The sequence below is a fragment of the Scyliorhinus torazame genome, unplaced genomic scaffold (genome assembly GCF_047496885.1).
Source record: "Scyliorhinus torazame isolate Kashiwa2021f unplaced genomic scaffold, sScyTor2.1 scaffold_359, whole genome shotgun sequence".
NCBI lineage: Eukaryota > Metazoa > Chordata > Chondrichthyes > Carcharhiniformes > Scyliorhinidae > Scyliorhinus > Scyliorhinus torazame.
The window spans coordinates 179,638-203,724 of NW_027308086.1; the positions used below are offsets into that span (position 1 = coordinate 179,638).

Genomic DNA, 24,087 nt, shown 5'->3' on the forward strand with positions numbered 1-24,087 from the left:
GGAAATTGACATGCACATTGTAATCGGCAGAGTTACCCTGACTGCTTGGATAGTGTATAATAAGGTTTGCCACAAGTCTGTTACTGGATGAAAAAGAGGTGAAAAAAACTGCCCCACCCAATCCCACCTCAATTTAAAGTGTTTCTTCATCCAATCCCGCCTCAGTTTCCTGTCATGAAGCTATGTCGACTTTCTCCTTGAGAAAGGAGAAGATCTCTTTCCTTCTGATAGGGTGATGGATGCCCCGTACAGTCCCTGAGAAAATTTGCAGATTAACTGCCGGCATTAGTTAGGCGACAGAGAGACAGGAACAGATTTTCACACCACAATCGGGCGTGCCCCATTACCCCCTCCTCCAACTCGCTTTACCAAAGTTTCCTCAAACTGCTCCTTTCACAGATAAAAGCCCCGTCTGTACCAGAGTAGGATAAAGTCAACAACACATAAACCCTCCCATAATAACAAAAATGCAAAAGAATCACCACCACAATAGATCCAAGGGGACATTCCTCAATAAGACTGAGGACCCGGAGGATGAACCCCACGGCCAGACTGGCGTTACCCTCATTTTGGAGAAGGTATCCTGAGGGTAAGAAAAGTAACTTTTGTAAATTGTTTTTACAGGATATTAGAAGAGGAGGAATTACAGACAGAAATCGCAAACGTCACGTCTCAATCTGACTGAGTCTCTCAATAGCTTGGAACTGAGTATCACCGGACTTTGAATCGAGAAGGAGAAATGTTTGTCTTTTCTGTCGGCTTCAAAACATCAGTGAGACTGGAAAAGCCCCGAGACACACACACCCAAGTGAGAGTGTTCCAGAGCACTGACTGGAAAGAGCTTTAACCAGTTACACAGCCTGAAGAAACATCACACCATTCACAGTGGGGAGAGACCGTTCACGTGTTCTATGTGTGTACGAGGCTTCAAATTATCGGCAAACCTGGAGAGACACGAGGAGACCCAAAATATGAAGATACCGTGGAAATGTGGGGACTGTGGGAATGGATTCAGGTTTCCATCTGCGCTGGCCGCTCATCGGCGCAGTCACACTGGGGAGAGGCCGTTCATCTGCTCTGTGTGTGAGAAGGGATTCATTCAGTTATCCACCCTGCTGACACACCAGCGAGTTCACACTGGGGAGAGGCCGTTCACTTGCTCTCAGTGTGGGAAGGGATTCACTCAGTTATCCCACCTGCGGAGACATCAGCGAGTTCACACTGGGGAGAGGCCGTTCACCTGCTCTCAGTGTGAGAAGGGATTCACTCAGTTATCCGGCCTGCGGATACATCAGCGAGTTCACACTGGGGAGAGGCCGTTCACCTGCTCTCAGTGTGAGAAGGGATTCACTCAGTTATCCCACCTGCGGAGACATCAGCGAGTTCACACTGGGGAGAGGCCGTTCACCTGCTCTCAGTGTGAGAAGGGATTCACTCAGTTATCCCACCTGCGGAGACACCAGCGAGTTCACACTGGGGAGAGGCCATTCACCTGCTCTCAGTGTGGGAAGGGATTCACTCAATCATCCGACCTGCAGAAACACCAGCAAGTTCACACTGGGGAGAGGCCGTTCACCTGCTCTCAGTGTGAGAAGGGATTCACTCAGTCATCCCACCTGCAGAGACACCAGCGAGTTCACACAGGGGAGAAGGCGTTAACCTGCTCTCAGTGTGAGAAGGGATTCACTCAGTTATCCGACCTGCGGAGACATCAGCGACGTCACACAGGGGAGAGACCATTCACCTGCTCTCAGTGTGAGATGGGATTCACTACCTCATCGAGCTTGCGGAAACACCAGCAAGTTCACACTGGGGAGAGGCCGTTCACCTGCTCTCAGTGTGAGAAGGGATTCGCTCAGTTATCCAACCTGCAGCGACATCAGCGAGCTCACACTGGGGAGAGGCCATTCACCTGCTTTCAGTGTGAGAAGGGATTCACTCAATCATCCGACTTGCAGAAACATCAGCGAGTCCACACTGGGGAGAAGCCGTTCACTTGCTCTCAGTGTGAGAAGGGATTCACTACTTCATCGAGCCTGCTGGCACACCAGCGGGTTCACACTGGGGAGAGGCTGTTCACCTGCTCTCAGTGTAAGAAGGGATTCACTCGGTTATCCAACCTGCAGAGACACCTGCGAGTTCACACTCGGGAGAAGGCGTTAACATGCTCTTAGTGAGAGAAGGGATTCAGATATCCATACACCCTGCAGGAAGACTAGCGAGTTTATCCCTGTAAGTGGCCAATCACCTGCTCTTAGCAGGGGAGACATTCAATGATCCGTCCCATATCCGGAGACACCAGCGAGTTAATTCTGGGGAGAGACCATTCATCTGTTCTCAATGTGGGGAGGGGGTTTTGTGATTCATCGCACCTGTTGTGACTCCAACAAGTTCACAATAAATTACAGATGTTGGCTCCGTTGTTATTGTTTCTGCTCTCACTGACATCCAGGAGTGCATTCTGTTCATTTTGACATCTGGTGAATGGTGATGATTGGAGGGTTTCTTTCTGCTGGACTGGCCGGTCAAACACCTCTGCCTCTGGTGGGCTGACCATTTTTGAGTCTTGTTGCGATTACCTGGTTCCAAGTGTGACGACGAGCACAGAATGAAAAGGTGTTTGTATGTTGGAAGATATTTAGTTCCCAAAGCAGCCATGTTGCCATGAAGATGGGCTATGGTGGTTACAGGGTTCTTTTGTCTAGTTTATCTGGGTGTTTCTCACAGAAGGAGGCTGTCATGGTATGAGGGGTAAGTTGTCTGGTAGATTGGGAAATTACAATCAGCGTATCACTGAAAGTGGCAACGCAGGTGGATAAGGAGCTAAGAAGGCAGACGGCATGCTTGTCTTCATTGGTCGGGACGTTGAGTATAAAAATTGGCAAGTCATGCTGCAGCTGTACAGAACCTTAGTTAGGCCACACGTGGAATATTGCCGACAATTCTGGTCACCACATTACCAAAAGGATGTGGAGGCTTTGGAGAGAGTACAGAGGATGTTTACCAGGATTTTGCCTGGCCTGGAGGGTATTAGCTATGAGGAGAGGTTGGATAAACTCGGATTGTTTTCACTAGAGCGACAGAGTTGAGGGACGACCAGATAAAAGTTTACAAAATTGACTGGCACGGACAGAGTTGATTGTCAGAAGCTTTTTCCCAGGTTGGAAAAGTCAATTACCAGGTGACATAGGTTTAAGGTCCGAGGGGCAAAGTTTAGAGATGTGTGAGGGAGGTTTTTTTACACAGAGGATGTTGAGTGCCTGGAACTCGCTGCCGGAGGAGGTGGTGGAAGCAGATACGATAGTGACGTTTAAGAGGCATCTTGACGAATACATGAATAGGATGGGAATAGACAGATACAGACACTGGAAGCACTGAAGGTTTTAGTTTAGTTAGACATCATGATCCGAGCAGGCTTGGTGGCCGAAGGGCCTGTTCCTGTGCTGTACTGTCCTTTGTTCTTTGTTGTTCTTTGTATGACGACAGACAATAGATCGGCAACCACTAGCATTTTATTTACATAAAATATAGATTCCTTTAAGAAGCAAAAATTAAACAGCAAAATGAAGCTATCGTGGCTAACAAGAAAAGTTAAAGATTCAATTAGATCAATGGAGGATACTCAAAGTGGCCCAAATAGTAGTGAGCCTGGGGATTGGGAACTTGGTTTAGAATTCAGCAAAGGACCAAGAAACTGATAAATAGAAAATAGAATATGAGAGCAAACTGGGGAGAAACATAAAAACTGACTGGAAAAGCTTCTATAGGAATATGAAAAGGAAAAGATTAGCAAAGACCAATGTGGGTCCAGTCCAGACAGAGACAGGACAGTTTATAATGGGGAATAAGGAAATGGCAGAGAAACTAAACAATGTATTTGTCTTCACGGAGGAAAATACAGAAATTGTCCTAAAACACACAGAAAACCAAGGGACCAGTGAGCACGAGGGAATGAAAGAGATTAGTATGAGTGAAAAAGTAGCACTGGAGAAATTAATGTGGTTGGAAGTTAATAAATCCCCAAAAGCTGATGCTCTACATCCCAGAGTGTTGAAAGAGGCGGCTGTAGAGACCATGGATACATTGGTGATCATCTTTCACTATTATATAGATTCTGGAATGGCTCCTGCAGATTGGAAGGTGGTAAATGTAACCCCACTAATTAAGGAGAGAGAGAAAACGGGGAACCACAGATACATTAGCCTGACATCAGTAGGAGGGAAAATGCTACAATCTATTATAAAGGATGTGATAACATACGAATTAGGAGCAGGAGTAGGCCACTCGGCCCCTCGAGCCTGCTCCACCATTCAATAAGTTAACGGCTGATCTGATTGTATCCTCAACTCCACCGAGACCCCTTAGAAAATACATCTGAGGAGATAGTAATAATATTCTTTCTTATTATAATCTTTATTATTGTTACAAATAGGCTTACATTAACACTGCAATGAAGTTACTGTGAAAATCCGCTAGTCGCCTCACTCCGGCACCTGTTCAGGTACACAGAGGGAGAATTCAGAATGTCCAATTCACCTAACAAGCACATCTTTTGGGACTTGTGGGAGGAAACCCACGCAGTTTTGGGGAGAACGTGGAGACTCCGCACAGACAGTGACCCAAGCTGGGAATTGAACCCGGGTCCCTGGAGCTGTGAAGCAACAGTGCTAACCACCATGTGCCTCCACGCCGCTGTTTCAGTTATGGGGAACAAGGAAATGGCAGAGGAGTTTTCTGTTTAATATTTTTATTCTCCTTTTTCACATTTTCTGCCAAATTTACACCCACCAACAATAAACAATAATCAGCAACAAATATGTTAATCCCCATAACAATAACAATCCCATCCCCCCACCAACCCCCAAACATCAGCCCGCATGTTTACATAAACAAATAACAAAAAGGAATCTGGGATTACCCATAGTCACCCTTAATACAAGCAGCCCCCCTCCCCCAACCCTCTTCCCCCCCCCCCCATTCCCCCCAACTAATGTTCGATGTTATCCAGTTCTTGAAAGTGCTTAATGAATAATGCCCATGACTTGTAGAACCCCTCCATCCTTCCCCTCAGTTCAAACTTAACCTTCGCAAGGGTCAAGTATTCCAGCAGGTCCCCCCCTGCTACGCCAGGGCACAGGGTGGAGAAGCTGCTCCCAGCAGGATCCGCCTTCAGGCGATCAACGAGACGAAGGCTACAATATCTGCTTCTGCCCCCGTTTCCAACCCTGGCTGATTTGACACCCCGAATATGGCCTCCTGGAGATCCAGGTCCAGTTTCACGTGCACCACTTTAGAAATTACCCTAAAAACCTCCTTCCAGTACTCCTCTAGCTTTGGACAGGAACAAAACATATAAACGTGATTCGCGCCCCCCCCCCTCTTCCCCCCCACCCCCTCCCGCAATGCTCACACACATCCTCTACTCCTTCAAAAAATCGGCTCACCCTCACCCTCGTGAGGTGTGCTCTGTATACCACCTTCAGCTGTATCAGCCCCAACCTCGCACATGAGGTAGAGGCATTTACTCTCCGGAGCACCTCACACCAGAACCCCTCTATAACCTCTCCCAACTCTTCCTCCCACTTTGCTTTGATCCCTTCCAGTGGTGCCTTAGCCTCCGTACACCGCTGACACTACCCCCTTCTCCAGTACCCTGATCGTCAGCACCTCCTCCAGCAATGTGGAGGCCGGTTCCTCCGGGAAGCTCTGTATCTCCTTCCTGGCAAAATCTCGAACCTGCATGTATCTAAACATTTCTCCCTGCTCCAGCCCATACTTAGCTTCCAGCTCCCTCAATCCTGCAAACCGACCTCTAAGAAACAAATCTTTTAGCGTCTTGAAAATAAAGTGTTTTACTCACAGATCTTGGAGACAGGAGGTTTCAGTCTGTGGGGAGCTCAATCTTCATTCACTCAAAGTCCGCCTTCTGATTAGCTGGAGGATCAGAGTCCTTCCGGTCCACCAACTTTTGCTATTGGTTAATATCGTAACAGGACGTTCAGGGGGGTGGGCTCGACTCTGCACCACATGCGCAGCTTCCCTCTCTTGAACATGCATAGGCCTGGGTCGCGGGCGCGGTGGAAAGAGCGGTTTCACCAACGCTGGGGATTGTGGGAGATGCGGCCGTCATTACTCATCCAAAGCCCAGTCTCCAAACTCCTGGGTGACAAGTAGCGGTGGGAGGGCAGTGACCCCACACTGATACAACGTACACGTGGGTAGTCACTGGATTTGATTGCGAGCCCCCCTTAGCAAAACAGTTTGTTAACTCTAGGTGTAAAGATTTAGATACATGTGTGAAGTATTGGGGAGGGCAATAAGTGAATGTGAAACTGGACCCGAGAGTCAGCATCTTCAGGGTAGGAGAATTGTGGATAAGCAGCAGGAGTAATTCTGGTGGGAGGATAGGAGACAGAATTATCTGTTCTTAATTTCTATCCTGTACTGACAGTGATGACGTTTGCAAACTCATTCATCAGATGGGTGGATTTGAAGACAGAAATTGCAAGCCAAGCACCTCGTTGTCATCTGACAGATTCACTTAATTCATCAGGATCTGAATATCATGAACCATTGAATCTAGAAGGAGAAGTTATGATCTGTCAGCTTTCAAATAATTTAAATATTACTTTCACTGGAAAGGCACAAGGATTCATCCAAGTGAGAGTTCCACTGCACTGACTGTGCAAAGCCTGAAATATTATCACAACATTCACATTGAAGAGAAGCCTTTCCTGGTGTTCTGTATGTGGATGAAACTTCAACTGAGCATTGAACCTGAAGAGACACAAGGACACACACCAACGGAGGAACAATCATCAAGGTCCCCGATAATTTTAATGTCGATTGGGAGAATCAGATTCGCAAAAATATCCTAAAAAATGGGTTCAGAGTCTTTTTGGAACAATTTCTTGGAGCCATACATTTTAGAGCCAACCAGGGAGCAGACTATCCTCGATCTGGTAATGTGCAACAAGACAGGATTATTCAATAATCTCATTGTGATGGAGCCTCTAAGTCACATTGATCATAATATAATAAAATTCCACTTTCAGTTTGAAGGTGAGAAGTGCTGGTCTAAGGGCGGCACAGTGGAGCAGTGGTTAGCATAGCTGCCTCATGGCGCTGAGGACCTGAGTTCGATCCCGGCCCCGGATCACTGTCCATGTGGAGTTTACACATTCTCCCCATGTCTGTGTGGGTCTCGCCCCCACAACCCAAAGGTGTGCAGTGTAGGTGGATTGGCCACGTTAAATTGCCTTTTAATTGGAAAAAAAAGAATGGGGTACTCTAAATCTTTTTTAAAAGTGCTGGCCTAAGTTAAAAACTAAATAAAGAGAACTCTGAAGGGTATGAAGGGAGAGCTGGCGAAAGCGAACTTGGGAAGCTAGGTTGAAAATTGGGACATCAGTATGGAAGTGGGTGACTTTGAATAACTCTCAGCAAACATTTATGCCAGAGAGAAAGAAAGGCTGTTTGAGAAGAATGCATCATCCATGGTTAAATAAGGAAGTCAAGGAATGTATTAAATTGAAAGAAACACCATCAAAATCTACAAAGGTTAGTGTTCATTCAAAAGTTGGGCAGATTTTAGAATCAGCAAAGAATGAGTAAAAGATAAGAAACAGGCAGAAATTAGAGTATGAGGGTAAACATTCTCGGACTACAAAAGTAGATAGTAAAGGTTTCTGCAAGTATTTGAAGAGGAAAAGAGTGACTAAATCCAGGTTGGTCCTCTGGAGAGTGAGCCTGGGAAATTGATCATGGAAAACAAAGAAATGATGGAGGCTTGAAACAGGTATTTTGTGTCTATCGTCACGGTACCAGACCGAGAACAATTCACAAAGATAATTGAAAATCGAGAGGTAATAGGGAGGGAGGAACACAGAACAATCACCAGAGAAAAGATGCCAGGAAAACTATTGAACCTAAAGGCTGACAAGTCCCCAGGACTGGGTGACCTGCATTCTTGGGCTTTAAAAAAAGTGGTGGCAAAGAGAGTAGATGTATTGGTTATAATCCCACAAAATTCCTTAGATTCTGGAAAGGTCCCAGTGGATTGGAAAATAGAGAATGTAACACCTCTATTCCAGAAAGGAGGGAGGCAGAAAGCAGGAAACTATAGGCCAGTTAGCCTAACATGTGTGACAGGGAAAGTGCGAGAATCCATTATTAAGGAGGTTACAGCAGATTACTTAGAAAATGTAAACATTATTACTTTTTATTTATAACGAGAACTACCATGAAATATGCAGTAAATGCAACTGGTTAACTACAAGTTAATACCTAATACCCACATCAACCTGCCCCACCCTCTCTCTCTCATACACACACACACAAGACAGACAACCGCAAAGGGGTGGAAAGGGGCAAAAAAATTCAAAATTGGAGGAAAGAGTCTTTCTTCACAACAAGCTTGCAGATTAAAGTCTTTGGTTTGCAGTCTGTAAAGATCTTCTTTGGAGATTCATTCATTCAGGTACTCTCTACATTAAAAATGCAGGAGTCAAACCTTTTCTGGAGAGACACCTTAGTTCACGTCAAACTTTGCTTTCAGTTTGTAGTTTGTCTTTCGGTCCCTGTAGTCTCAGAAGTACAGCACCCACCAGGCTCTCTGGAGAGAGAGCCAGCCCTCACAATGGCCTTCTGGGGAGAGTTAGCTGGACCTTTTTGGAGAGAGTTAGATGTATCAGCGTGCTGCCAGAGTCAAAACTGATACCAAACTGATATCTTGGGACTCGGAAAAGCGTTCTAGTGGAATAATATCCAATCACCACCTGTTACTGGACAGATCACAGATCTTTGGGCCAATTCATTGGCAACCGGCCAAATCAATCAAATGGACGTTTCATTATGAGATATGCAAGACATAAATCACAGACGTTCAATCCATCCCCATTATACAAGTTACCTACCCAGTCTTTATATTGGTAACTAGTCAGCCCTTAAACCCATGACAAAGCATCTGCAATCACATTATCCTTTCCAGGAATATGTACAATTGTAACATTGAACTGTTGTAATAATAAACTCCAATGGAATAATCTTGCGTTCCAGGTTTTAAACTTCTCTACAAATGCAAATAGATTATGGTCTGTGTAACAATGCTTTGCTGATTGTCATGTTGGACATGTACTACGAAGTGCTAAAGGGCTAGTCGCAAGGCCAAGGCTCAATGATGGAATACTTTCTTTGGCACAGACTGAATTTGTTTCTAAAAATACCTCCCTAGCCTCTTTATTCCTTCATTGTTGTCCTGTAGTAGCACTGCCCCTACTCCCAGGTCACTGGCATTTGTGGCCATTTTAAATGGTCTGGAAATGTCTGGGATGGCCAGCAATGGTTCGCCCACCAACATGGATGTCAATCTGTCAAACTCTACTTGGCGTTCTGTGGATCATTGCATTTTTAATTGTTTCCGCTACATATTGAACGTGCTTTTTATTTCAGTTTCTAACTGAGGAGGATTTTGCTTTATTAGTTCAGAATTTCTGATGTTTACTTCATGATTTGTTAACCGAGTGCCGCTTGGTGCTTCCATTCAATTCTATTCACACCCTTTCAGCATCTTTGTTATATCTGCCCCTTTCTGGGTGTCGTGCAATGTAAAGATGTGGAGATGCCAACATTCGACTGGAGTGGGCTCAGTAAGAAGTCTTACAACACTAGGTTAAACTCAAACAGGTTTGTTTCGAATCATTAGCTTTCGGAGCACAGCTCCTTCATCACCTGATGAAGGAGCTGTGTTCTGAAAGCACGTGTAATGTAATCAGTCTTTTCTGATTGTCCAATAAATGTTTATCCATATTTCAAAGATTTGCTACAGTCAAACAAAAAGCACTATTGTCAATGCTGAGGGAAATATTTGGTTCATTTTAAATCCATAAACACTCTCCAACCCCTCCAGCTTTACATGCTCTCTTTTCTTGCACATGGTTACTTTCAGAAATAAGAACCATTCTTTGTTTTACAGCTTCTACCTCCTCTTTGGAGTTTTCGTAATCACAACTCTTATCCCGATTTAGCAATACAGACCTTCAGAATCAGAGGATAACACATTGTTGGACCCATGCATTTTCTGTTTTTTGTTACCAGATGTGGTGACAGAATCACGACATAGGTCTCCATTCACCTTCCTCTTAGTTTTAAAAGATATTGATGACTGATTATTTCATCTCCTTTGCCATTTGCTCCCTTTAAGAAGCACTGTGGATCTTTAAAAGGATGTGGGTGAACCAGCTTAGTGCCACTTCTCAGTCCTCGTCCTGACTAACTGATGCTGTGCTATCAAGTATACGTTGCTTCAAAGGAGGCATGCTGTGGGAAATATTTCCCCTGAAGGGGATAGCAATGGATTTACTACAAGGGACTTTAACAAATCACTTTTAGAAAAGTCCAATTCACTTTCTTCCTCCAATTTTCTGCCTTCTTTCCGAGCTCTGGGAGAATTACTTGTCATTGGCACAAGATCAGTTAGTGACAGGTCTATTTGGTAATAGCTGTTCATCATCACTCCATAATCAGAAGCAAAATTGAATTTGGTACTCTCGTCTGTCTCTTCATCACTGTCACTACTATTAAATTCAAACTCCTCTTTCCTATGGTCACCTTCAGTCTTAGAATTCTGAGAATCTGGTTCACTGTTTGATCTGTGATTAACATCTTTCAACATTTTTCTTTGAGTAATTTAATGCCCAATGAGTTTTCTTAATTCCCACATGCCCTACTGTTGGTATTTCATGTGATAACTGCAGTAATTCTCTCACACCCTCTGTTATCATGGTTGAATCTACAACCGTCACTCCTGCCAAATCATTCCCCAAAAGTAAATCTATTCCGTCCACTGGGAATTTCTCAGCCAGCCCAACAACTACTGGACCTGACACGAGATCACACTCCAATTGTACTTTATACAATGGGACTGGAATACAATCTCCACTTTTCCCATTCACTAATTCCTCAGCTTTCATTGAGTCTCTGAAAGAAGAAACAAATCCTTCTCCAGTAAGAGAGTTTGCGTAGCCCCTGTATCCCTTAAGATTGTTATGGGTTTGGCACATGTTGGACATGTAAAGTCACAGTTTGTGGCTTAAGAAAAGGAGTGGGAAAACAGACTCAATCAAACAGGATAAGCCAGTGGGTTTTATTAAAGTGGGAGGAAAAAACATTGTCCCAGTGGAAAAGTGCAACAGAGTGTAGAGCCTATTGAGAGGTTGGTGGATAAGCAGGTAACATAACTTTTTAAGGATATTTGTGAGGGTGAGGTTTACTCGTGTGTACAAGGTGGAGTAGGTAAGGAGATTCAGATCTTGAGGGATACAGGAGCAAGTCAATCTTTTTTTTAATAAACATTTTATTGAGGCATTTATGGTATTACAACGACAACAAAATAAACAATGTCCATGTAAATATAAACATAGTGCAAAAGCCGTCTTTCACCCTTACAGGGACCACCTTTACTAACCCCCTACTCTAAACTAAGCGAACCCCGAATCCCCCCTCACCCCCCCCCCCCTGCCCCCCCCCCCCCCCCCCCCCCCCGCCTTCTGCTGATGGTTAATTTTCCCCAAAGAAGTCGACGAACGGCTGCCACCTCCGGGCGAACCCTAACACTGACCCTCTCAAGGCGAACTTGATTTTTTCCAAACAGAGAAAGCTAGCCATGTCAGTTAGCCAGGTCTCCGTCTTCGGGGGCTTTGGGTCCCTCCAGGCTAATAGTATCCATCTCTGGGCTACCAGGGAAGCAAAGGCTAGAACGTTTGCCTCTTTCTCCTCCTGGATTCCCGGGTCTTCCGACATTCCAAAAATCGCCACCTCTGGACTCGGTGCCACCCTTGTTTTTAACACCTTGGACATGACATCCGCAAACCCCTGCCAGAATCCCCTAAGCATCGGGCATGCCCAGAACATATGGACATGGTTCGCTGACCCTCCTGCACACCTTGCGCACTTATCTTTTACCCCAAAGAACCTGTTCATACGGGCCACTGTCATGTGGGCCCGGTGAATGACCTTAAATTGTAGCAGGCTGAGCCTGGCACATGTTGTGGACGCGTTGACTCTACTCAACCCGTCCGCCCAGAGACCATCCTCTATCTCTCCTCCTAACTCCTCTTCCCATTTGTGTTTCAGCTCCTCAGTCTGCGTCTCCTCTGACCCCATAAGTTCCCTATTAATGTCCGAAACCCTCCCTTCTCCCATACACATTCTGGAAACTACCCTGTCCTGTATCCCCCTTGGTGGTAGGAACGGGAAGGTTGAGACCTGCCTGCGTACGAAGTCCCGTACCTGGAGGTACCTAAACTCATTTCCCCTAACCCAATCCAAATTTCTCCTCCAGCTTTCTCAGGCTAGAAAAGCTCCCCTCCATAAACATATCTCCCATCCTCTCAATCCCTGCACTCTGCCAACTCCGGAACCCTCCATCTAACCTTCCCGGGGCAAACCGGTGATTATTACAGATTGGAGACCACACCGATGCTCCCTCCACTCCCACATTCCTCCTCAATTGCCCCAGACCATCAGGGCTGCCACCACCACGGGCTAGTGGAGTACTGTGCCGGCGGGAATGGCAGAGGCGCCGTTATCAATGCCCCCAAACTGGTGCCGTTGCATGATGCCGCCTCCACACGCTCCCATATCGACCCTCCCCCCACCACCCACTTCCTGATCATGGCTATATTCACCTCCCAATAATAATTACTAAAGTTCAGCAGCGCCGGCCCGCCCTTCCCCCGGCTCTGCTCAAGCATCCCCTTTTTTACTCGCAGGGTTTTACTCACCCATACAAAGCCAGTGATCACCTTATTGACCCGTTTATAGAAGGACCATGGAATAAAGATGGGGAGACACTGAAACACAAACAGGAATCTCGGGAGGATCGTCATTTTCACTATCTGCACCCTCCCAGCTAGTGACAACGGAAGCGCGTCCCACCTTCGGAAATCGCCCTTCATTTGGTCTACTAATCGGGCCAAATTTAACTTGTGTAGCCGTTCCCATTCCCGCACCACCTGAATGCCTAGGTATCGAAAGCTTCCCCCTACCACCCTAAACAGCAGCTCCCCCAATCACCTCTCCTGACCTTTGCCTGGATCACAAACATCCCACTTTTCCCCATATTCAGTTTATAACCCGAAAACAGGCCAAATTCCCCCAGAATCCTCATAATTTCTTCCATCCCCTCTAGTGGGTCCGAAACATATAGGAGCAGGTCGTCTGCATATAGAGAGACTCTGTGTTCCACTCCCCCCCCGGACCATCCCCTTGAGGCTCTCAGTGCAATTGCCAGCAGCTCTATGGCCAACGTGAACAGGAGTGGGCATCCCTGTCCCGTCCCCGATGCAGCCTGACATAGTCCGATGTTGACCTGTCCGTCCGTAGCTCGCAACCTGATACAACTGCCTGACCCAGTCAATAAAGTCCTGCCCTAATCCAAACCACCCCAGTACCTCCTGCAGATATTCCCATTCCACCCAATCAAATGCCTTCTCTGCATCCATTGCGACCACTACCTTCACGTCCCTACCTTCTGGGGGCATCATAATCACATTTAACAACCTTCTTATATTGGCCGCCAACTGCCTACCCTTAACAAATCCCGTCTGGTCCTCCGCAATCACGGCCGGAACGCAGTCTTCAATCCGAGAGGACAAGATTTTGGCCAGCAGTTTGGCGTCCACATTTAGTAGGGATGACCTATAGGTTCCGCATAGCCCTGAGTCCTTGTCCCGCTTCAGGATCAATGAGATAGTGGCCTGTGACATCATCGGGGGAAGCACCCCAGGTTCCCTTGCCTCATTGTATGTCCCCATCAACAGCCACCCCAATAGCCCAGAGAACCTTTTACAGAACTCCACTGGGTACCCGTCTGGCCCCGGGGCTTTACCCGACTGCATGGCCTTCAGTCCCTCTGCTATTTCGTCCAACCCAATTGAGGTCCTCAGCCCTTCTCCAAACCCCCCGTCCACCTTCGGGAACTTCAGCCCCCCCTAAAAAGTGCCTCATTCCCTCCGGCCCAGCTGGGGGTTCCGACCCATACAACCTGCTGTAAAACTCCTTGAACGCCTTATTCACCCCTGCTGAGTCTCCGACCACGTTTCCGTCCCCATCCTTTACTTTCCCTCTCTTCCTGGCTGCCTCCCTCTTTCTAAGCTGCTGTGCAAGCATTCTGCTGGCCTTCTCACCATGTACATATATCGCCCCCTCACATTCCTCAGCTGCTCCATCACCTTCCCTGTAGTTAACAAGCCGAACTCCGCCTGTAGCCTCTGTTGCTCCCTTAGAAGCCCTGCCTCTGAGTTTTCCACATACCTCCTGTCAACCTGCAGTATCTCCTTTATCAGTCCGTCCGTCTCTTGCTCTGTCGGCTTTCTCTCTGTGGGCCCGTATCGAGATCAGCTCCCCTCTAACCACCGCCTTCATTGCCTCCCAGGCACCACCGCCGAAACCTCACCTGTGTCATTGATTTCCAGGTAGTTCTGAATATATTTGAGCAAGTCAATCTTTAATGGTGAGAAATGGTTTGGGAGGAGTTTTGGCAGAAAATGTGGTCATTTGTGGAATATGGGGTTGGTTTAGCACAGTGGGCTAAATAGCTGGCGTGTAATGCAGAACAATGCCAGCAGCACGCGTTGAATTCCTGTACCGGCCTCCCCGAACAGGTGCCGGAATGTGGCAACTAGGGGCTTTTCACAGTAACTTAATTGAAGCCTACTTGTGACAATAAACGATTATTATTATTATTTAGTGGTGAGAGCAGTAGTGTGCCACTATGTAAGGTATGGCGAGAGAGTTCAGTGAAAAGTGGTGAAGTGGTAGTAGGAGTAAAAGAAAAATTACCTTTTTAGGATAAATTTATCCTAGATAATAATATACCTGGATCACAGGTGGGAGTGCAACCTACTATGGTTGAAAAGCCAGTGGAAAGTGGAACTGAGATGTTGCAAGAAATAGATCCAGGAGTGTTTCCTAATTGTGTGGTAATCAGATCACAAAACCACTGGTTAAGACAGGAGGAAGAGAATTTGAGGAGTGCCAATAGGGAGGCTGAGGTTCAGTTGTCAGAAAACATGTTTGATCAGATGGTTGGTAAAAACAAGAGCAGGTGGTGGATGAAGTGGATAATTTTAGTTCAAGCAAGTTGGTTCAATGGGGAGAATGTGCAGTTCCGCAGACAGTGACCCAAGCTGGGAATCAAACCTGGGTCCCTGGTGCTGTGATGCAACAGTGCTAACCACTGTGCTACCATGCCACACCGGTAGTGACACAAGAGGTGATTATACTAGTATCTGGTCAGGACTGGAGCTGTCTCACAGTTTTATAGAGAGCATCGTCTGTGGTGGAGGCTGAAGAGCTTGTACAAATGTAGCCAGAATGTTCAGCAAACGTTTGCATGCACTGACTGTTGTTTTGCACTGTCCAAATGCACCAGCACTTACCCATTATTTTTGGCTATCCTCAACAGACACAGAATACAAAGCAGCTGATAAATGTGAAGAACAGATGATGAATGCTGCAGCATCGATAGCAACCTGTCTGACCATCAAGAGAAGAATTCTGCTGTCAGAGCCAGGCAACTACATATCACTGAATTGTGTGTTTTTTAAAATTTAGAGTATCCAATTATTTTTTCTAATTAAGGGGCAATTTAGCATGGCCAATCCACCTATCTTGCACATCTTTGGGTTGTGGGGGTGAGACCCACGCAGACACGGGGAGAATGTGCAAACTCCACACGGACAGTAACCCAGGGCCAGGGTCGAACCTGGGACCTCGGCGCCGTGAGGCAGCAGTGCTGACCACTGTGCCACCATTCTGTGCATTTATCACTGAACTGTTGATGAAGCTTTTCTTGTGTAATCTTGGGAGGCCACCCTGACCGTTGAAATCTCTCTCGCTCGAAGTAGTGGTTAAATTTATGCTAATGACTGTGACATGTGAGAAGACTAAAATGGACTATACTCACGTGTATGTTAGCCTGTTGAAAAATGTAAAATGTTATTATAGATTATAAGTTGCATGTAATCAGAAGAAATGTTTAAAGTTAAAAAGTTTTTAGAAAAATAAAGCCATCTGCGTACATCGCTGGTTCATTTTTTTAAAGGGGAAGCTGTGACGATTGGAAGATTTTAGGAAAATTGGATCATAAATGTATTGGGCAATTTCAGGGTTAAAAGCGTGGGGTTAGAGTGTGATTCACTGCAGAGGTCCTGTTTTTATTTTAACGAAGGATCCTGTTTGGCAGGGCCTGGGTGTTTTTAGTAGCCAGAAGGTGAAATTGACAAAGGAATGTGTTTTTTCAGTCTGGACTAATGGACTGTGGTCTGACTGGGAAAGTATTTGTGGAATGAATGTACTTTGCAGCTGTCAGAGATCATTTGTTTTCCAGCTTAGGGAGACGAGGTCATTGCTGGGTGCAACCAAGGAAGTCAGAAAGACATTTTAAAAATCTTTAAAGATCAGTTTTTGGAGAAAGGTTTGGAGAGAGGAGTTGAATTCTGGGTCCACAATTCTCCCACAGTAAGACAGATTGAGAGCTGTATCTTTCTTTTCCCGTTGTTTAATGGGGGATTGAGTAGTAGTGCTTAAATGGGTAATTGTAAGCTGTTGTTTTTGGGTGTGAAGTTAAAACGTTTAATATTGTAGCCACAATAAAGTTTTCTTTTAAACATAACCAAACCCTATTTCTTCATGCAATCACTCCTGGAACGAATCATTCTTTCCGCAGCCTTACAAATAAACTGAAATATTGGGGTCCTGTATCCCAGCCACTGTTGGGGTCTGGTCTGGGATCGGAACAGTGACCGATGTAACAATTGGTTGGAGGTCCATTTCCCATTCAGTCCTCCAGCACGGTAGCATTGTGGATAGCACAATTGCTTCACAGCTCCAGGGTCCCATGTTCGATTCCCGGCTTGGGTCACTGTCTGTGCGGAGTCTGCCCATCCTCCCTGTGTGTGCGTGGGTTTCCTCCGGGTGCTCCGGTTTCCTCCCACAGTCCAAAAATGTGCAGGTTAGGTGGATTGGCCATGATAAATTGCTCTTAGTGTCCAAAATTGCCCTTAGTGTGGACCTTGGGTAGGGTGCTCGTTCCAAGAGCCGGTGCAGACTCGATGGGCCGAATGGCCTCCTTCTACACTGTAAATTCTATGATGTATGCCACTCTATTAGTGCAACACCCATGGAAGTTTACCAACTGGGATGCAGGCCCCATTATTCTCAGCTAATTTCAGCCCTCAGCTCCGTCGCCTGGCTGTCATTGATATGAGCAGTAGAGAGACAGAAAGGTGCAGAGGAGCAAGTGGGAAAAACTTGTGGCTCGAAATCAACACTTCAACATTTGGCAGTTAAATCGATGTTATTTAATTATTAGATTGAGGCAAAGGTTAAAGTATAACTTTTCCTTTCTAACTAGTGTCTGCCTTGGCTCAGTGGGCAACTCTCTCACCTCTGGATCAGAAGGTTAAATCCCAGTTAGGGTCCTGTGGACAAAAACCAGTTCCAACATTCCTCGTCCCAGCACTGAGGGAGTGCTGCACTGTCAGAACAGCCTTCTTTCAAATAAGATGTTAAACTGAGGCCCTGTCTGCCCCTCTCAGGTGGATGTAAAAGTTCCCACAGCCACTATTTTGAAGAAGAACAGGGGAGTTATCCCCGGTGTCCAGGTCAATATTTATCCCTCAGTCAACATCACTAAAAACAGATCATCTGCTCATTATCACATTGCTGTGTGTGGGATCTTGCTGTGTGTAAATTGGCTGCTGCGTTTCCTCCATTACAACAGTGACTACACTTGAAAAGTACTTCATTGGCTGTAAAGCACTTTGGGACATCCTGTGGCTGTGAAAGGTGCTATAGAAATGCAAGTTTTTAAATTGAAGATTAATGTTATCTGATCTTGTTATCTGGAACTTAATTGATTTCAGCTACCCACAAATTACCACTTAATAAATTCACTTTGGTTCGGATAAGACTTCAACCAATTAAGGCAAATTCAGAATCCTCTGGATAGTAAATTTTAAAAGTTTATTAAATGAAAAAGGTTTACTAAACAACTTTAAGACATTGACTTTTACAACTTTATGCGGGTGATCAGTCTGTAGAAGTGTAACCCTCTCTGGCTCCTTCTGTGACAGTAATTCTTGTGGAATTCCGCCTCGGGAGTCTGGCTCCTTCTTTGACAGTAATTTCCTTGGAACTCGGCCTCGGGAATCTTCAGTACTTGGCCTGCAAGGAAGACCTTCGGAACCTCTACTTTTATCCCCAAAGTGACCATTACCTCACGTCAGAGTTGGGCCTGTTGTAACATGATAATTGCTCAATTTGGTTACTAGATTAATTGAATTGGATCCCCAATTACTTATACTGCCTACTCTCATTATCTTAGACAGGAATACAATCGAACTGTTTCATACTATCCCTTTATCTGATTCTATACAATCCCTTATTCATACAGTTTCAAATGTTGAGGCTAATCTGAGCTTGAAGGTCTCTCTTGCCAGTACATTTATCTTCATTTCGTATTTTTTTAAATACACATCAATTAAGATTGTACATTTTTACAGCAAATGTAAAAAGACTTTTAGTCTTTCACTATAACTACTGATTCATGATGGATTCCTTAGCTGCAATTTGATTAAGCCTCACTAGGTATTACTGCTACTGCTGGTAGCTCATTAATACAGTAATCTAATTCATACATTTGGTTAATATAAGATACACTGGTTTAAAAAGACAGGTTGTGGAAAGCAATATCTTTCTTTTTTACTAATTTTGATCAGGTGGAATAATACGCTTATTCTTGAGCCAGACTTGGGTATAACATGGTAGCCCGCTGCTTATCAAAATACTTTCTTTGTATAAACAATTTATGCTAGCTCTGCAGTTTAGAAACATTTGGGTTGTACAATCTTAATGTATAAAAGAACAATTCAGCCATTACAATTTTATCGATTACATTGTTTCACGAATTCTAATCAACTGATTTGTGACTGGCTTCCAACATGAAATCCATATGTGATGAACAAAGAAATGTTGCATAATCGGTGCAAGACGCTGGATGTTAGAGTTTAAAATGGCTTCCTTGACCTTGTTACTTAAAGCCATAAATATGGTGGAAAAGTGATGGAATTATAAAATTAAATGGATTTCCCAGTCCTACCTACAGTTTTGTACATTACAACAATGACTACACTTAGCACTACACTCATTAAGCTTCACCCAATGTCTGTGTATTTACATTGTGTATTTATTGTATGTCCTCTGTTTTTCATGTATGCAACAATCTGCCTGGACTGTATGCAGAACAATACTTTTCACTGTACCTCAGTACAAGTAACAATATATCTAAATGTAAAATCTAAATCTTTTGGAGCCGCTGTGATACTATCGAAAATGATCTTTTTCTTTAGATTTTCCACAAACTTGGTCCCCTCATCAAAATGATTGACAAAGATTGAGCTTTAATTTTGAGCAATATTTTGATTCTTTCTGAAATTCTCAATGAAAATCCAAACACACTAGATCCTGAATAATTTGTTTTTAAAACACAGGCAAGTTGTTGTGATCAGGAGTGCGTTACCTGAAAAGGGTGCAAGAAACATATTCAACTCTTTATTTCAAAAGAAAATTGGACTATCTGGCATTAGCACGTTCGGCCAAATGGTCTCCCTCTGCGACCTGAGCCTCTTGTGCAGTTAACGGGAGTGGTTATAGTGGTAAAGGGACCCGAGTATAGATGGACCCAGGCGGCCTGTCAATAAGTCACCGAAGGCGAACATGCAGGTGCAGCAAGTTATTAGGAAGGTTAATGGCATATTGGCCTTTATCACAAGAGGATTTGAGTATAGGAGTAGTGAAGACTTGCTTCAATAGTATAGAACGTTGGTTAGACCACAGCTGGAGTACTGTGTGCAGTTTTACTCCCCCTACCTTAGGGAAGATATTATTGCCATAGAGGGACTGTAACGAAGATTCATTAGACTTGTTCTGAGCAAGATCGGACTGTCCTATGAAGAGAGATTGGGGAACCTGGGCCTCTTTTCTCCAGAATTTTGAAGAATGAGAGAGGATTTCATTGAAACTTACAAAATCCATAAAGGAATAGACAGGGTGGGTGCAGGTCTGATTTTTCCCCTGGTTGGAGAGTCTGGAACCAGGGGACACAATTTCAAAATAGGGGAAAGCCACTTAGGACCAGTCTCGGAGAGAATTTCTTTACTCAGGTGGTTGTGAATCTTTGGAATTCTCTACCCCAGAGGGCTGTGGGAGATCAGTCATTGAGTGTGTTTGAAGCAGAGACTGACAGATTTCTAAATCCCAATAACACAAAGGGATATGGGGATAGTGTGGGGGAAAAGGCATTGAAGTGAATGATCAGCCATGATCATATTGAATGTTGGAGCAGGCTCGATGGGCTGAATGGCTAACTTCTGTTCCTATTTTCCAATGTTCCAAAGGTAGGTAGGAAAGTAAATTGTGAAGAGGACATCAGGAGACTACAAAGGGATATAGATAGGTTAAGTGAGTGGGAAAAGATCTACCAAATGGAGTATAGTGTGGGAAAATGTGAAATTGTCCATTTTGGCAGGAAGAATAAAAAAGCTTATTATCTAAATGGTGAGAGATTGCAGAGATCTGAGACTCAGAGGGATCTGGGTGTCCAAGAGCATGAATCACAAAAGGCGAGTATACAGGTACAGCAAGTAATTAGGGAAGCTAAAAAGTAGGGAGGTTAACCTTCAGTTATACAGGCCATTGCTGAGACCACATCTGGAGCACTGTGTACAGTATTGCTCTCATTTAAGGAATGATGTCAATGTGTTGGAAGCAGTTCAGAGAAGGTTTACTGGACTCATACCTGGAATTGGAGGCTGGTCTTATGAGGAATGATTGGACAAGCTGGGCTTGTGTCCGATGGAGTTTAGGTGACTTGATTGAACTGTATAAGATCCTGAGGGGCCTTGACAGGGTGGATGTGGAAAGAACCTAGAAACTGGAGTCACTTTAAAAGTAATAACTTGTCCATTTAAGGCAGAGGAGAACTTTTTTCTCTCAGAGGATTGGGAGTCTTTGGAACTCTTTTCCTCAAAGGGCAGTGAAAACAGAGTCATAGAATCACAGAATTTACAGTGCAGAAGGAGGCAATTTGGCCCTTTGAGTTTGCACCGGCCCTTAGGAAAGAGCACCTGACTCCATCCTATCCCTGTAACCCAGCAACCCCACCTAACCTTTTTGGACGCTGAGGGCAATTTATCATGGCCAATCCACCTGACCTGCACATCTTTGGACTGTGGGAGGAAACCGGGGCACCCGGAGGAAACCCACGCAGACGCAGGGAGAACTTGCAGACTCCGCACAGACAGTGACCCAAGCCGGGAATTGAACCTTGGACCCTGGAGCTGTGAAGCAACGGTGCTAACCACTGTGCCATCGTGCTGCCCAATCTTTGAATATTTTGAGAGCAGAGTTGGATAGATGAATAAACAAGGGGTGAAAGGTTATCGGGGGCGGTTCAGTGGGAATGTGGAGTTGAGGTTACAATCAGATCAGCCGGGAACTTATTGAATGGTGGAGCAGGCTCGAGGGGCCGAGTGGCCTATTCCTGCTCCTAATTTGTATGTTATCACATCCTTTATAATAGATTGTAGCATTTTCCCTCCTACTGATGTCAGGCTCATGGGTCTGTGGTTCCCCGTTTTCTCTCTCCCTCCTCAAATAGTGGGGTTACATTTACCTCCTTCCAATCAGCAGGAACCATTCCAGAATCTATAGAATTTTGAAAGATGATCACCAATGTATCCACTATCTCTACAGCCGCCTCTTTCAACACTCTGGGATGTAGAGCAGCAGCTTTTGGGAATTTATTAACTTTCAATCCCATTAATTTCTCCAATACTACTTTCTCACTAATACTAATCTCTTTCAGTTCCTCGTGCTCACTCATCCCTTGGTTCTCCAGTGTTTTGGGGATGATTTCTGTACCTTCTTCTGTGAAGACAGACACACATTGCTTAGTTTCTCTGACATTTCCTTATTCCCCATTATAAACTCTCCTGTCTCTGTCTGGACTGGACCCACATTTGTCTTTGCTAATCTTTTCCTTTTCACATTCCTAGAGGAACTTTTCCAGTCGCTTTTTAGGTTTGCTCTCATACCCTATTTTCTCTCTCTTTAATAATAATATTAATAATCTTTATTGTCACAAGTAGGCTTACACTGAAATGAAGTTACCGTGAAAAGCCCCTCGTTGCCACATTCTAGCGCCTGTTCGGGTACACAGAGGGAGAGTTCAGAATATCCAAATTACCTAACAGCACGTCTTTTGGGACTTTATAAGTTGCTTGGTCCTTTGCTGAATTATAAATCAAGTACCCAATCCTCAGACTTACTACTATTTTGGCCACTTTCCATGGATCTAATGGAATCTTTAACTTTTCTTTGTTAGTCACGGTTGTATCACTTTTCCTGTTGGATTTTTGTTCTCAAAATGAATCTATATGTTACGTATACAGGTGAAATGAAAGTCGCCAAAGTCCCAGCGCTCCATAGTCTGCTCCCCCTTTGACAGAGGAGAGAGCTGACTGGTGGTGATTCAACCTGAGGGTCACCGCACGTCACCTGAGGGGCAATGTTGAGAAGGCTGGGCCTTCATGGATAAGCACAGCTGGTGCGGGAGTTGAAGCGGCACTGTTCATGTTGCTCTGCGTCAGAAGCATACCACCCATCCAACTGAGCTAACTAATCCCCATGTAAATATGTAATTATTTCTTAAAGATTAGTTATTGCCTGTCTCCCATCAGTTTCCCAATCTATCACAGGTAACTTGCCTCTCATACCTTGACAGTTTCTTTCTGTGAAAGAACACCCACGTAACTTGAACAAAGGAACCATGTAACCATGAGGATCCATCTCCATGGCAACATAGCATGTTTTGGGGGATTGAAAAGAAAATTGACAACTAAATATCATCAAAAATCCAAACACCTTTTCACTCAGTGATCATTGTGCAATTTGAAGCCAGGTATTCGCAACAAGGCTCAATGAGCATCAGCCCTTTGACCACCGACAAGTCCAGCAGAAAGAAACCCTCCACCCATCCTCATTGACCAACAGTCAGAATGAACAAAATGCCATCCGCAATGTAACTAAGAGCAGAAACAATAACATCAAAATAGAACCACTGAAATTAATTATGAACTTGGTGTCTCATCATGTGCGATGAATCATGGAATTCCTTCCCACATTGACAGCATGTGAACGATCTTTACCCAATGTGAACTCGCTGGTGTGTCTGCAGGTTGGAGAATTGAGTAAATCCTTTCCCACACTGAGAGCAGGTGAACGGCCTCTCCCCAGTGTGAATTCGCTCGTGTGTCTGCAGGTTGGATAATTGAGTGAATCCCTTCCCACATTGAGAGCAGTTGAACGGCCTCTCCCCAGTGTGAACCCGCTGGTGTGACTGCAAGGTGGATGAATCACTGAATCCCTTCCCACATTGAGGGCAGGAGAATGGCCACTCCCCGGTGTGAATACGCTGGTGTCTCAATAGATGGGATGAATCAATAAATCCTGTCCCACACTGGGAGCAGGTGAATGGCCTCTCCCCAGTGTGAACTCGCTGGTGTGTTTGCAGGGTGGATATTTGAGTAAATCCTTTCCGACACTGAGAGCAGGTGAATGGCCTCTCGCCAGTGTGAACGCGCCGGTGTGTTTGCAGGTTGGATAATTGAGTAAATCCTTTCCCACACTGAGAGCAGGAGAATGGCCTCTCCCCAGTGTGAATTCGTTGGTGTGTCAATAGGTGGGATGAATCACTGAATCCCTTCCCACATTGAGAGCAGGTGAATGGCCTCTCCCCGGTGTGAATTCGCCCATGTACCTGCAGGTGGGATAACTGAGAGAATCCCTTCCCACACTGAGAGCAGATAAAAGGCCTCTCCCCAGTGTGAATACGCTGATGTTTCTGCAGAGTGCATGAATGTCTAAATCCCTTTCCACACTCAGGACAGGTGAACGGCTTCTCCCCAGTGTGAACTCGCTGGTGTTTCTGCAGGGTGGATGAAAAACTGAATCCCTTCCCACATT

General features: G+C 45.0%; 2 protein-coding genes across 8 annotated transcripts in view; one reads left to right on the forward strand and one right to left on the reverse strand.

Annotated features, from left to right (window-relative positions):
- The window catches only part of LOC140406199 (uncharacterized), a 64,419-nt gene extending 48,338 nt beyond the window's left edge, over positions 1-16,081 (forward strand). For 3 of the 7 annotated variants that reach the window (XM_072494340.1, XM_072494339.1, XM_072494338.1), the window contains exon 2: positions 625-2,423. In XM_072494340.1, coding sequence (XP_072350441.1) covers positions 912-2,174 — 1,263 coding nt within the window. In that variant the 5' untranslated portion in view covers positions 625-911 and the 3' untranslated portion in view covers positions 2,175-2,423. Of the gene's footprint in view, positions 1-624; positions 2,424-5,912; positions 6,963-9,567; positions 9,685-15,466 lie in introns of those variants that run through there. The other 4 variants (XR_011939076.1, XR_011939077.1, XR_011939075.1 and 1 more) reach the window with 4 other exon arrangements.
- Positions 16,082-18,008: 1,927 nt separating this feature from the next.
- On the reverse strand, positions 18,009-24,082 carry LOC140406196 (uncharacterized; the record flags this gene model as incomplete). Its single annotated transcript, XM_072494334.1, has 1 exon — positions 18,009-24,082. A coding segment is annotated over one exon (816 nt), but the record flags the coding sequence as incomplete, so codon positions are not given.
- Positions 24,083-24,087: the final 5 nt, after the last annotated feature.